Source organism: Hippoglossus stenolepis, chromosome 10 (genome assembly GCF_022539355.2).
Source record: "Hippoglossus stenolepis isolate QCI-W04-F060 chromosome 10, HSTE1.2, whole genome shotgun sequence".
NCBI lineage: Eukaryota > Metazoa > Chordata > Actinopteri > Pleuronectiformes > Pleuronectidae > Hippoglossus > Hippoglossus stenolepis.
Window position 1 is genome coordinate 8,255,273 of NC_061492.1, and position 14,596 is coordinate 8,269,868.

A 14,596-nucleotide genomic window follows, 5' to 3' on the forward strand; every position below is an offset into this window, starting at 1 on the left:
CAGGAAGTATAAAATAGGCAATAAAATGTTATAAAAATACAGGAAATATGTAAAATATAAACCTCTTAATACCGACGGCAAGAGAGACATACTAGAGCAAAGTGCGATGGCACAGCATGATGGATGCACATTAATGTATACTGTGCATTATATACACATACTGTATATATGCATATATAGACCGTTATAAGTAAAATTGCCCCTGATAGTGTCTGAATCTTGCTTGATAGAAATGTGCTGTATACAGAAGTGCTGTATGAATGAGTACATGAATAGGATTTGTACTGAAAAGCACTTTGGTGAATGGTCAATAAAACTGAAGTATCACTATATAAAACAGTCACTTCACCATATCTCATCAAGGTAGAGTTGGTATTTTAAATACTTTTGAGTATTTTTATTGCCAGGAGGCCCCTATAAAAATCGCACTGAGGGCGTAGGAGATGATGAATGTTAAAGCAAAGAAGGCTTTGAGTTAGATAAGAACATATTATGTCTGTAGATTATGTTATGTTTGTTCATTTGGAGCAAAATGTACAGTATGTCCACTGGAAAAGTATAAAAGTGAAAGTATGAAGACGTTTAAAAGGGAAATACTGTTAAAATACAAGCATTTCAAAGTATTTAAGGAAATAAAGTTACCATCATCCTGCTTCTTAGGCCTGTGTGTGTCAAAATAAATCCACAAACAAATCATTAGAGGACAATTTCCAATAATTTATTAAAGCATAATCTTGTAAAGCCAGTTACAAATAAAAAAGAACAACACACATATCTCTCTCTTTCTCTTTTTTTTTCTCAAACAAACACAATATTTTACTATGTAATGATGATAAATAGCTTAACATGAGAACGGGCCCCACTCTGGCCGCCTGCGGCTGATAACAGGACCCTTTGTGGTGAAGTTGCCCTTCCAGACAGATTTGTGATCTGTGTGTTTCACTGATCCCACTCCAGCGACTGCAGGGCAACTTCCTCCTCCTCAGTGTAATATCAGTGACAGACAGAACCAGAGGTGTAGAATAATAAGAACAGTCAGCTACGGGTTCCTCTGTAATTATATGGCTTATTTATATATTTTTTTTTACTTTCTCAGAGTTTGGCACTGATTTTAGTCGGAACTAAAACCACCAAAAGTTCAAACTGGAACCTCAGAGTGAGTTCTGTTTATTCTAACTCTATAGGCAGGATCCCAGTGGGTCGTGTGCGTGTGTGTGTGTGTGTGTGTGTGTGTGTGTGTGTGTGTGTGTGTGTGTGTGTGTGTGTGTGTGTGTGTGTGTCTGTATAGTCAGGGCCACAGGAACAATTAAAAACACTGAGGTCATGTATTTTTTCTATTAGAAATACAAAAGATAACATTTCAAAGGGTGTTTAAAATGTACAATTAAACTTTTTGTCTTTCTTTCTTCCTTCCTTCCTCTCTTTCTCACTTTCTTTCTTTCTTCCTTTCTTTCCACCCACCACAGGTCGGGGACCCTCTTTTCCCACTTTTCTTTCCATTTGCCTAACTAGAAATCTTTCTACTAATAAAGCCATAAAAATACATTTCGAATTTCTTTATTTCTTTTCTTGTGGAAAAGGAAAAGAGATTGCGGGTCTCCGAGTCATGACCTCAGTATTTCTAAAGTCCTGGATTTGCACTGCAGATACACAACAGACAACTTCAACTTCAGAAGCAAGAAAACATTTTCGGGGCAAAGATTTAAATCCTTGTTGGTTCTGAAAACTAGGTCATAACCTTTAGCTCAACCTAATTTGACAGTTTATTGGATTGTGTTATTGTTTCCATGTTACTAATGTATTCCTTCCTGGATAGTTGTTGTGCACTTAGTCCTCTGGAGGTGTCCCCCACGAGGGATGCTGCTGTATACCTGCAGTGCCACATTGTCAGGTGATACTGACGGAGCAGTGATTTCACTTTCAGTCCCGAAAAAAACCACGCACATACACACAGAGCAGTGATGACTCTCAGCATTCCCAGTGCACAATGAAACCATTTCTGATCCCGTTTCCTCACAGTGTCTTTATCTGTTCCCTTGTTTCCACTGAGACGCAAATAAAAAATTATTCCAGTACATTGTCAACACATTATCCTCCCAAACACACCCACTGCAATACACACGGTACAATAAGAAATAAATAACCCCTAAACCCTCCCTTGTATGCCCATGCTTTCCCCTTAAATCACGACACCATTCTTTGCGAAGGTTAGTCATGTAAATACGTCTTATTTCCAAGGAATACACTGAGTAATATTATTTCTCTTTTCTCATAATTCATTTCCTCTCTTTTCCAACAGTTTGGATAACACCATAAATACACTCACTCACTCTCACACACACACACACACACACTCACACACACACAGCACCTCAGGGTGGTTAAGATAGCTGGGGGTACAGTAATAAGAGTAGTACCAGTAGTAAAAATCACATTTTTGAAAACGGAGACAATCTGGAGCTTTTATGCATTTTACGTTTTTAAGTCGCGTGAGAGTAGAACGAGCTGACGCAGATTTACAATATTTTATGCCTCCGATTGATGCTTTGGAAGCGACTCCCACAGAAAACACTGATGATAAATCCATTAAAACACTGTAAAATGTCAATAGCCTGTGAGTGAGTCACATTAATGGCACAGCCAGTGAAGGATGTATTGGCATCAGATTCACACACACAGCGGTCACACCATTCATTGCATGTATTTTACATGAGAGGTGTCACATTGCATTTAGTGTGGCACCATCTATATACTGTACAGTGCAGTGGCCACTGGAGATTCAATAATAACTCTTATATTGTGATATACAGTACAAAACGATACATCAGTTCATGTTTACATGTATGTGAATATACAGTAGATTTATGCTGCGTGTGTTATATGTAGACATAGATAGGGAAACATTTTGTCTCATAATATTCTGCTTGATATTCTCTTTATAGAGCCACGCCAGGCTCTCACCATGCACAGACTCTCTGCGTCACGGGACCACAGAGCCTCCAGAGCAAAACCTGCACTCTCTCTTCGCAATAATATCGATTTGATAGTGTTGAGAAATATTTAAAGCCACTTCATTTGGCTGCATATACCTCCTGTTGCCACACGGTGGCACCGACGAGTAGCCCTGAAGAAGAATGGTCATCATGGAGTCCTTTTTCTCAGTCACAAAGTGGTGTAAGCAAGACAATGTCACGGTTAAAAAGACGAGAACGGAGAGAAAGCAAGCAAGAACAATAATTCAGCATCGTAATGAAATACCGACAGCAAATAAGGATGCAACAGGAAATGAGGACACGTGAAGAGAAAGAGAGAGAGACTCTGGACGTGGGAGGAGGAGTGAGAAAGGAACTGAAGTGAGGACATGTGGCTTTTCTTCTGTCTGGCAGTGCATGGGGGGCGGCCACCTGGGACAGACTGAGGCGGCTGAGTTGTGCTTGTAAATTTCTGAGGTTCGTTTGTCCGGAAATGAAAAGCAGAGAGAAGTTTGGATTGTGCTTGAACACCTACATGCAGGACTACAACTGGAGGGAGGGGGTTATGTAATTTGAAAGTCTTTGTCATGCTCATCTATCAAACGGTTCCCTTATCCCAAGTGAAACCCAGGCCAGGAGAGAGTGTGCGTTTGGCCTCCGTGTCCACTTCCCACCCCCGTTAGGCTTCTGACGCTCTTCCACATCACTCTCGAGTCAACCATGAGGTTTAGCTGGTTGGTGCGACCGCCTCCATCCAAAACCAACCAACCAACGAAGAAGGCCGAGGCATCTGATCGACACTGGACAAACCGAGGGCTCCGGCTGGTTGGTGGCGATCACCTGGCCCAGGAACTGCCGACGCTGGTCACAGACATGATGCTGCAACGTTTCTTCACCATCATGTTGATGTAGGCTCTCATGATCTTGGTGACCTCTCCGACCTAAAGAGTAAAAAAGATATCAATCTGTTTTGTATCATGAATACCAGTCCCTTAAACATGTCTGAGTCTCTGAGAAATCAATAGAAATGTGGAAAAATGTGGAAAAAAATTCCTGGATCTGCACCAAAATTTAGTGGGTTCTTGACTGACCGACACCGCATCCTCCCACCAAGTTTAATGGAAATCCGTCCGGTGGTTTTTGCACGATTTTGCTTATATACATTAGTCAAAAGAAACTTAAGACCAAACCAAGGTTCAAAACCAAAGATATTAGATATTTAATCAATGAGTCGCTCATCAGAAAATTATAGAGCAACTATTTTTTATAATATAGATATAGTTTATTTAGTAATTCTTTTACCTAAAATGCCAATATATTCAGAACATTTCCATTGGCATTTTTACTGGCATGTTTTATATATCAAACAATTAATTGATTAACTGAGAAAATAATCTTCAAATACAACACTCACTTCTCAGTAAAGCAGTTTGGTACCGATCTCAATACTTTTAAGGTTTTTTTAACCAAATTACGTTGGTTTTACCGAATATCGATTAACGTTAAAACCTGAGAGAGTAACAGAGCACGGCGGCGGTAATGGACCCGAAAGCTGAAGGTGAACAGAACAATGTGACCACAGAGTGAGTCTGGGTAATGGCGAGCTGAAAACGGTGGTGACTGTGGTGACACTTGGGACTCTATGAATTTCTTTTTCCTCTCTTTATTTAAGAGTGTGGTCCTTCAGTTTGAGAGGAGGACTTATTGATTTCACGTTTTCATATTCTTTTATGCTTTCACTCACAACCCTGCGCTCATACTCAAATTGCCCCTGCATGTGCTCTGGTTGATGCAGAAGAGAGTCACTGCAGTGCTTAAATGGATAAACACAAATATGAATACAAATGTGAATTAATAATAATAAGAAGAAGAAGAAGAAGAATGAGCTCTCACCAGTGGAGTCTCGAAGAATATCTCCCTCTCGTCCACAATGATCTTGTAGGTGCAGGGCTGCGAAGCTCCAAAGAAGGTGATGTGTTCATACTGGAAGGTCTCCAGAGGTTTGGGTTCCCCTCGTTTATAAACTGACACGTTGTCAGCGCTCACACTCAACCACAGATCATGAGGGAAGCCGCCCTCTTTACACTGCAGGGGGGGGGAAGAGAGGTGGGGAAAGGTGTGATTCAGATTTTAAAAGACATTATTTGAGATTTTCTTGCACAGTCCCACTTCTCTTCTTGTTCGCTCACCTCCACGTCGAACAGGGTCGATCCGTATCCGGGCCACTCCTTAATGATGCTCATGTATTTCAGCATGGCCTGGTGCTGCGGAGTTCCCTGCAGCCGGGTCCACTTCTCCAGGACGCTGGTCCGGGTGGCAGACGTCTCCTCCTTCACCCACATCTCCAACATCTGCTCCTCCTCCACCTGAAACCACACACATCAGCCGTCTTATATTTGATAGTATTTTTTTTTTACTTCAAAGTATGCAGGATTTGTAGTAAAGGTTCTAAAACCTTCTGCTTCTTCAGTGACCCTGTCTTGAAGCTCCTCCTCAGGGTCCCGTCCAGAAAGCTTGGGGTCTTTCGTTTCTCGATCCCGGGGCCGACACCTCCTGGTCCTCCCACCAGGCCCTTCCCGTCTCCCGCTCCTCCTCCTCCGCCTGCTCCAGCTCCACCTGCGGCCCCCACGCCAGGCTTGGTGGAGTGGAGGATGCGATTGCGGAGACGTCCAGTCGGATAGACAGTCCCCAGACTCCACCCGGCCCGACCTGCCGCATCAACGTGGAGATACTGGAGACGTAGCGCCGCCAGGTGCTGCAAAGTCTCGTCTGACGCCGGGAAGTGACCACTTATCAGAGACTCATGAGCCTGACGGAGAAACAGAGAGCAACACATATTACATAATTAACATATGGATTAAATAGCCTTATGTTTTCAAATAAGAATGAGAAGTGTCTCTGTCTTGATATAAATATAAGTAATGTTACATGGCCTTATTTAAAAACCTGAAGACAAAAGATGGTAAACAAACAAGTAAGTTGGCACAGGAGTCATTTAATTATGGATAAATATGATTATTTTGTATTTATTTCATAAACAAATCACAACGTTATTGTGTGATACAAGGTCTACACAAGTCAGAAATGTAGTATAATTATAATAAAATATAATGATAAATATAATCAATTTTGTATTAATCCATAATGTTCTTATTTGTTTTTAGAAAAATGTGCTTGTCTTTAATTAGAGGGAAATTATTTATATCACTCTCAGTTAGTGTAACTCTTTTCTCACCTGTTCAAACATGAAGGCAAACTCCACTCCCTCTTTGGGCATGCTCTCCACATCCAAGAAGCAGTAGAGTTTGAAGTAGAGTTTCCATTCTCCTTCCTCCTCCTCTTCTTCACTTCCAGCCAACCTGGAAAACAACACACAGAAACATCCAGCAAAACACCCATAAACAGCAAAACAACTGAACTCAGTGCAAATCTTGTAGATTAAAGCAGGATGGAAATCGGCCACAAAGCCTCGGAAAATGATTAAAATTATAAAGTAAACTTGAAATGACAAAACTAAGCTGCAACAACATTAAAACTGCTGATCCACGGTGTAAACTAACTGATGTACCTTTCGAACTTTGCCAGGACGTCTGCCACGATCACTCTGCTCTCCAGAGCCCGGTCTGTGACGGCGTTGTGTTCAAACAGGGAAAACAGGTTCTTGCTCTCCTCCATGGCCAAACCTCTGATCAGCTTCTCCACAACCTGCAGGAGCATCAAATGAACACTGGTTGGTTTCTACTCTAAAATGTATTTATATGATCTAGAACTGGATCTTAAATGTACGATATTTGTAATTCTGGCCGCTATCTGGGTCTCTCAATTGAAACAATAACAAAAGACCTAGTTTGATGACATCGTGAAGCAGCGTGGGATCATGGGAGCTGTTGTCATGACCGCCATTGTCATAAGTCGTTTGCCCCGGGAATTTAGATTTGATTTACTCTACAACTGTCCTTTTGATAAGCCATCTCTTGACCTTTACATTACATTACATATCATTTAGCTGACATTTTATCCAAAGCGACTTCCAATGAGTGCTTTCAACCATGAGGGTACAAACTCAAAACAGCAAGAATCATGTTAGTACATTAGCTCTTAAAAATCCAAACTACAGTGTTTGTACAGTGCTACATGTAAGTGCAGTATACAAGTGCAACTTGACTTAGACCATCTTCTTAGCCAATAGATGTGTTTTTAGCCTGTGGCGGAAGATGTGTAGACTTTCTGCTGTCCTGATGTCAATGGGGAGCTTGTTTCCAACATTTAGGAGCCAGGACAGCTAACAGTCGTGAGTTTGTTGAGTGGCTAGGAGTCCCATGCAGGGAGGGGGCAGCAAACCGATTTGCAGATGCAGGGCGGAGTGGACGAGCCGAGGTCTAACCATGTTTTGGATAAAGGGGGGCCCGATCCGTTCGCAGCACGGTACGCAAGTACTAGTGTCTTGAACCGGATACGGGCAGCCACTGGTAACCAGTGAAGGGAGCGGAGGAGCGGTGCAGTGTGAGAGAACTTAGGTAGGTTTTAAGACCAGTTGAGCTGCTGCATTCTGGATGAGCTGCAGAGGTCAAATGTCACTAGCAGGCAGACCAGCCAGGAGGGAGTAGCAGTAGACGTAGTCTACACGTGAAATGACAAGAGCCTGGACCAGAACCTGCGCCGCCTTCTGAGTGAGAAGGGGGCATATTCTCCTAATGTTGTGTAGCATGTATCTACACAAGCGGGTTGTTACAGTCATGATGGCGGTAAGGGAGAGTTGACTGTCGAGTGTCACACCCAGGTTCTTTGCGGTCTGGGTGGGGGCTACCACAGAGTTGTCGATGGTGATAATAAGGTCATGGGTGGGAGAGCCCTTCCCTGGAAGGAAAAGTAGCTCGGTCTTGTCAAGATAGATTTTCAGGTGGTGTGCGGACATCCACTGAGAGATGTCAGTCAGACAAGCAGAGATTCGTGCTGCTACCTGTGTTTCAGACTGGGGAAAAGAGAGAATTTATTGAGTATCATCTGCGTAGCTGAGGTAGGAAAGGTGTACCGAGAAAAGAGGAGGGGACCTAGGACGGAACCTTGAGGGACCCCAGTACTGAGTTGACAAGGTTCTGACACAGATACTCTCCAAGTTACCCGGTAGGTGGGGTCTTTGAGGTAGGATGTGAGCAGGGAGAGTGACCTTATTAACTTGAAAACACTGTCCTTGTTATATAATGTGTAACGATAAAAGGAAAAAAACAAACCAAATGTTAGACACACTATTTGATATGGTGGCGCCCTACAGAATAAATAAATGTATAATTGATGATTAAGGTGGATATTGGATATTACTCACTACACATTAAAGAAGATGTTATGTGAATGTATGTGTTTGTTGTTTGCTGTGCACCTCTCCAGCTGTGGTGTGTGAATTGATGGAGATCTTGCAGGAGCCTCCTCCGTGGCAGTAGACAGTGGTGCTCATCTCCTGTCTCACCAGCAGGGCGGCGATCTCTTCCTGGGAGGGAACAAACTCACGAGTCTTGGTCTTCTTTAAGGATTCCCCGATGAAAGTGGCGTAGCGCTCGATCTCTGTGCCGGAAAAGCGCTCGCGTATCCTGAATCAGACCACACACACATTTATGACACTTTCACTCCATGAGCGATACATCAGAGAAGAAATACACACACGTACCTCTTTAGGTGGAACCGGAGGTATCTGAGGATGGTTCGACTGGGCAGGAAGGTGCAGCTCATGCAGGTGAGCAGGTGCCAGTGTGCTCGATTGGCTGGGCTGTTAGGCTGAGACACGTGATTGGTCTGCTTGATCACCTGACAATATACCTGAAAACATGGAGGAGATTCAAGTGTCAAATCACCACAGACACATTTGTGGTGTTTTCAGACACATACAACATCACCGTGACCTTTGACCTTTTACCACTGAAATCCATTCAGTTCATCTTTGAGTCCAAGTGACAACTGGTCAAAATGTTAAGAAATTCCCTAAAGGCAAAATTGAGATATCTTGTTCAAGAGGCCAAAAACATGATTTCTGAAGCCGGCTTGACATTTGTCCTTAAACACCCAAATCTAATCCATTAATCCGCGAGTCTGAGTGAATATTTGAGCCAAATTTGAAAGAGCTCTCTCAAGACGCTCTTAAAGTTTTTAAAGTTAAAAAGAGGGGTTCGTGAGGTCCCTGTAACTTTGACCTTTGACCTCAGTTCTTATTTGGGTCCAAGGAAATGTTTTTGCCAATTGTATTGAAATTCCCCATAGGTGTTTCTCAAAAGTCACATTCACAAGAACTAGAGTGACCTTGACCTTTGACCCTGGACCACCAAAATCAGTTCATGGTTTGTACGAAAGGAATATCTTCCAGGCATTCTGGAAATTTGTGCTGTACTGACAAGACAACCTAAAAAAAAAGTAATTTTTATAAATATAAGTCACCAACCTCATCCCTGAGAGGCCGCAGGTCCTGGCAGGTCTGCAGGATGCCCTGGATGATGGGCACCGTGTCTGCCAGAGTCTCCATCTCCTGCAGCGAGTTGAACACTCGCACCGCCTCGTCCTGCAGGCTGGCGTAACCCTGCTGCCTGTGTACTGCACAGAGAAACACAAACAGTGTACTACAAAGACCACGTAGACCATCCACTCCAGAGTATACAGCCTTTGAATCGAGACACAACTAATTTGTGATATAAGAAGAGGATGAGAAAGAGTAAGAAAAAGTTTAAGTTAGTTTCACTTACAGCTGGTGACCTCTCCATATGGCAGCGGCAGCAGAGGGGAGTGCAGAGGATGCTGGGTGTATCTGAGGATGGGGTTTCTCCTGTACATCTGCTCCACGATGTCTGGGTTCACACTGTTCTCCTGGGGACACACAAGCAGGTTAAATACAAGTTTGTCTATTGACGACTTATTACACGCTCTCTTACTGTGGCTGTGTGTTTTACCTTGATGTCTCTGATGAGCTGCAGTGTCGGAGTCTCGATGGGCGTCTTAGTGTCGACGACTCCCTGTATAGCAGCCGTCCACCTCATGGCCTCATTCAGCATCTTGGTGTAGAGGCGGTAAGAATGTTTCCTCCCGTACACTATGATGTTCCAGTAACCTGTAAAAAGCATCTCTATCAGCATCTACACTTATTGCATGTTGACACTAAGGGGATGAGATTCTTTCAGATATATTTTCTCTGTAATTTAGTGGTTTTAAATCCAGTCCCTGGTACATGTTTCATGGACATAACTGCACATGTCTCTCCTCACCTCCTCGGTCTAATCCCTGATTAAACTTGCCCTCTCCTCCTTTTCTGTTCATCCTCACCTGTCTCCCTGTGCACTCGCTCATCCGGCTGAATGATGGAGCAGAGGGAGTTAAGGACCAGAGTTCCCATCTTGGAGGAGTTTCGCTCTGAGCTCTTGTAGTAATCCAGCGAGTTGTGGGTCAAAACAAACCAGCGTTTCTTCAGCTTCAGGGAGGTGCTCTTAGCGTTCGTCTTCATCTCCTTCTGCAGCCAACCTGAGCGATGATGAGAGCACAGGAGGAGAGAGACATTACGATAACAGTGACAACAGGAGTAAGCAATAGGTACAGTCTGACCCATGTGGATTTTAAGGAGCCAATACTGATACCTATATTAGGGAGGAAACAAATTCTTATAAATCGGTCAAACCAACTATCTAGGTCTTTCTGGTAACCCACTTGGTGTGACACCATTTTATATGCCGATTATCACTGTAATTGACATGTTCTGTTGCTTATTTAAATATACTTACTTCTTCCTATGACAAGTAATGAAATCTCACTATAAATAATGAATTTAAAAGCTTATAAATGTCTAAAAAAAATTATTTTCCCACCTCTGACGAGGAACTCCTGCCCGTCGATCCTGGCGTCTCCTTTTGGTTTCTGCAGCAGACTGATCCAGTGATGCATCTCCTCTGGCGTGTCGCTGTTGCAGTGGATCACACGATTTGCAGTGATGATGACAAAAGAGTTGGGCCTGCAAAGGACGAGCGAAAAGACTTTTGAATACATTTACATTTTCTGGGTTGTATAAATAAGTTGGATACAACGATTGGCATTTACTTTACAGTAATCAGACACTAAAAGGGAAAAGGTCTGTTTTATGTCAATCAGCAAATGATTCACATTTAATCCAGAGTTAAAAATGTTTTGAAACATTTTGAAATACAAGATGTATTGTGTATCTATTATTGTCTACTCTGACTAAACTGTCTTTTCTACAATAGTTCATCAAAATATCAGCCCATTTATTAAAAAAAGCCCTTTCACTTTTACTTAAAGAAAACGCTTTTTGTGACTTCATGTATGTGGAGATTGTCATTGCCACTAAAAATCTTCCGTGATCAAATTCAGCGACTTTGAGAAAGTTGTGCCGAAAACAAAATGGTCACAGTCCTGCTGATCCTGTTACTCAGCATTTCCCTTCTGTTTGATAATTCTTTGATATCTTACCGATCAGGGTTGTCTGATGCACAAACTGAGTCGATCAGCCCAACGTCAAGAGTTCCCTGAGGATGGAGAGGAGAATTATTCAAACCGTGCATCATTACTTTAGGTCAGTGATTACAAACTGACGTGATTCACAGTGTTTTGCAATACTACACTACTGTACACTGCACAGTAAAAGTCATGAAATAAATAACCCTTACACACCTCATTGGATATTCTAAAGACATTTAGCGTGGAATAACTGAGAAGTGAAGAATAATGTAAAAACACATAAGGAATGTATGGTGTCACATGTTTGGAGACTGACCACAGCGTTCTTTGGGTTGGCCTGTTCATGGGACATCTCCAGCAGCTGCTCGGGGGTGCACACACGCACCTTACTGAGGACATTGAACCAGCCACTGCATAGACAAACAAACACACACACACACAGACAAACACACACACACACACACACACACACACACAGACAAACGTGTCACAGGTTATAGAAATGAATCTCAGATATAATGTGTTGCTGTTTTCTGCACAGTGAGATAAGTCTCTACGGCACCTTGCATCCTCTGGTGACTCAGCAAACACCTGATAGGTCCGCTCGTCCGTCACGATGTTCAGAGCGTTCTCCTTTTCATGGTTATCCATGATCTCCCTGCACACACACACACACACACAAGTAGGATACCATTGGAGCTGTTGTCAAGAAAACAAAGACGTAGTGACAATGTTTTTCCTGAATCTTACTTTGCAGCCCGGATGTCGATGGTTCCCTTCAGCTTCTCCTCGCTGTCGTTCTCGTAGTACATCAGTTTACTGTCCCTCAGTACAAACCAGCGCATCTTCCAGTTTCTGTGGTAAAAACAGACACAATGAAACTAACGTCCAAGATAACACAAACACACACTACACACATCAGACAGGTTTATCTGCATTGACTCTAAATGAAATGTGTACAGATTAGGGTCAAGTTCTATTTGAATTCCTTTAACCTGCATCTGAGGGTGATGGTAACTCTTCTGAATATCTATATTAGTGCAATATAAAAAGTTTTTTATGCACCTTATTGAATAATAGTAATTTGCTTTTTCCTTTAAAAACCATCCCTGCCATTTTTCCCTTTGCTTTCAACAGTGTTCCTCACATTAACAAATCACTGACCTTTGCTCTAAATGTATTTCAAATGATTCAAAGTGCATCAGTTTGATTGGGATATTGTAGTTTTCCAGTACTGCAGAGGGTTTAAAGCTTCAAGTTAGAGACTCAAACACTGGATTAACAAATACTGTATTAACTGATTCATATACAACAAACCTGTGTCATTAAAGCTACTGAAAAGGTTGTTTACGAACATGCAACTACTAGTTAAACTGTTGAATTCATGCAGTATGAACACTATCATGCACTTTTATAGTAGAATATAAGTGATCTTAGGTGAAGTTTTTACACATTTTAGTATTAAAGGGTGACGTTTCTAGAGGTTAGACGACAACATAATAATTTAACTGAAACTTTTGCATCAGCTTCTACTGGACACTTCCTGCAGAGTTGTGGTTTCATGCTGTTAGCATGCAGGCTTCACTCAGTAACAACTACAACAACCTCCGTGAGAGAGTGGAGAGGCCTCCTCCCTTCTTGTAGAGCCAGCCGGACTTCAGCGACTCTTGTTTGGAGCGGAACCACATGAAGGTTTCGTCCTTCAACACACACCAGCGCCTCCGCCATGGGATCATCAGGCCAGCTGAGGGAGGAAATTAAGAGTAAAATTTAAAAAAGAGGTTAAATTGTAAACCTTTTTTTTTTAAGTACTGAATATTAGATAATATGCTCTCACCCTTCATGTAGAGGTAGCCGTGGAAATACGGAGGACCGTTTCCATTAAGCAACAACACTCTGCCGTTTGTCACTTCTTCATCAGTGTCCATCATCCCATCATGCTCATCATCACTGTCAGCGTACTGCAACAATAACATCAATAACAGTTAGAATAATAACTCAGAAGAAGAAGAAGAAGAAGAAGAAGAAGAAGAAGAAGAAGAAGAAGAAGAAGAAGAAGAAGAAGAAGAAGAAGAAGAAGATTTATTTCTTCAGTTTATCACAATACTGAGTCGAATTTAAAATAAAAAAAGCAAAATTTTCACTGCAGAGATACTCATACATGTCTGCGTGCACGCGTGTGAGGATGCGTGTGAGTGTGTGTCCTCACAGAGTCGGAGCTGCCTCTGTAGGACTCGACGCTGGTGTTGGTGCACGTCGATTTCCTCGGGTGCTCCTCGTCCACCGGGGCAGCGCTTCCTCTGTTGCTCCCGGATACGGAGCTGTCGTCACCGGCCGTGACGGACCCCTCCTCCTCCTCCTGGTCATAATCTGACTCTGTGTCGGCCGGCATGCTGTAGATGGGCTCCTCGCCGTCCAGGCTCTCCACCATGCTGACCTTCCTTTCCAACTCCCCCTTGGCCGCCTCCTTCTTTTCCCCTTCTCCCGAGGGAGGTCGGTGTCCTGGTGGTGGTGGTGGTGAAGCTGGAGGGACGGTGGAGTCATCTTCAGGTGGTGGGAGAGGCGGAGGGGGAGGAATTCCATCAGCAGGAACACCATCTGTGGTCAGGGGAGGTGGAGAAGGTGGTGCAGGAGGAACTGTCCCCTCAGCGAAGGCAGGTGGGGGAGGAGGGAGTTGGGCAAATATGTCCTGATCCAAGGGAGCATCTGTCTCCGCAGGAGGAGGGAAGTCAGGGAGAGGGATGCATTCCTCCTCGGCGTGGAAGCCCTCGTCTACCTCCTCCTCTTTGGATGCACCTCGAGCTGCAGTTGCACCTTTGGGAGACTTGGCCTCGGCAGCAGGCTTCGCTCCGGCCCCTACCAGCGAAGGATCCACGCCTCCGAAGTTCATGAGGTCGATGAGCTCCGTGGCCTTGCGAGACGCCTCCTTCGTCATCCGTTTGATCTCAGCGTCGCGGCGCAGCTGCAGCTCCTGTTTGGAGGACTCACATAGCTGCGACACCTCGTCCTCTCTCTTCTTCTGCAAGCGCTCGATCTCCCGTTCAAGCTGCAGGATATCTTCCATCTGCCGGGTCTCTTCCTGGAGACGAGAAGAGACGGAGAAAGGGAAAAATATCAAGCCACATTTGCTTTATTCTGAAAATCAAAGGAAGCACAAAGAGCTGCATTATCCCTGAGACCAT

At 43.4% G+C, this 14,596-nt stretch overlaps 1 protein-coding gene across 2 annotated transcripts in view; it reads right to left on the minus strand.

The window, feature by feature from the left end:
- Positions 1 to 2,395: 2,395 nt before the first annotated feature.
- myo10l1 (myosin X, like 1) overlaps positions 2,396 to 14,596 on the minus strand; it is a 45,186-nt gene continuing 32,985 nt past the window's right edge. The window contains exons 24-43 of one of the 2 annotated variants that reach the window (XM_035169110.2): positions 13,624 to 14,493; positions 13,252 to 13,375; positions 13,020 to 13,158; positions 12,165 to 12,269; positions 11,977 to 12,072; positions 11,731 to 11,824; positions 11,427 to 11,482; positions 10,808 to 10,950; positions 10,272 to 10,466; positions 9,902 to 10,059; positions 9,698 to 9,818; positions 9,400 to 9,548; positions 8,635 to 8,783; positions 8,350 to 8,557; positions 6,541 to 6,677; positions 6,208 to 6,331; positions 5,428 to 5,781; positions 5,162 to 5,338; positions 4,866 to 5,057; positions 2,396 to 3,913 (exon numbers count right to left, since the gene is read on the minus strand). In XM_035169110.2, coding sequence (XP_035025001.2) covers positions 3,809 to 3,913; positions 4,866 to 5,057; positions 5,162 to 5,338; positions 5,428 to 5,781; positions 6,208 to 6,331; positions 6,541 to 6,677; positions 8,350 to 8,557; positions 8,635 to 8,783; positions 9,400 to 9,548; positions 9,698 to 9,818; positions 9,902 to 10,059; positions 10,272 to 10,466; positions 10,808 to 10,950; positions 11,427 to 11,482; positions 11,731 to 11,824; positions 11,977 to 12,072; positions 12,165 to 12,269; positions 13,020 to 13,158; positions 13,252 to 13,375; positions 13,624 to 14,493 — 3,696 coding nt within the window. In that variant the 3' untranslated portion in view covers positions 2,396 to 3,808. Of the gene's footprint in view, positions 3,914 to 4,865; positions 5,058 to 5,161; positions 5,339 to 5,427; positions 5,782 to 6,207; positions 6,332 to 6,540; positions 6,678 to 8,349; positions 8,558 to 8,634; positions 8,784 to 9,399; positions 9,549 to 9,697; positions 9,819 to 9,901; positions 10,060 to 10,271; positions 10,467 to 10,807; positions 10,951 to 11,426; positions 11,483 to 11,730; positions 11,825 to 11,976; positions 12,073 to 12,164; positions 12,270 to 13,016; positions 13,159 to 13,251; positions 13,376 to 13,623; positions 14,494 to 14,596 lie in introns of both variants that reach the window. The other variant, XM_047341795.1, reaches the window with a different exon arrangement.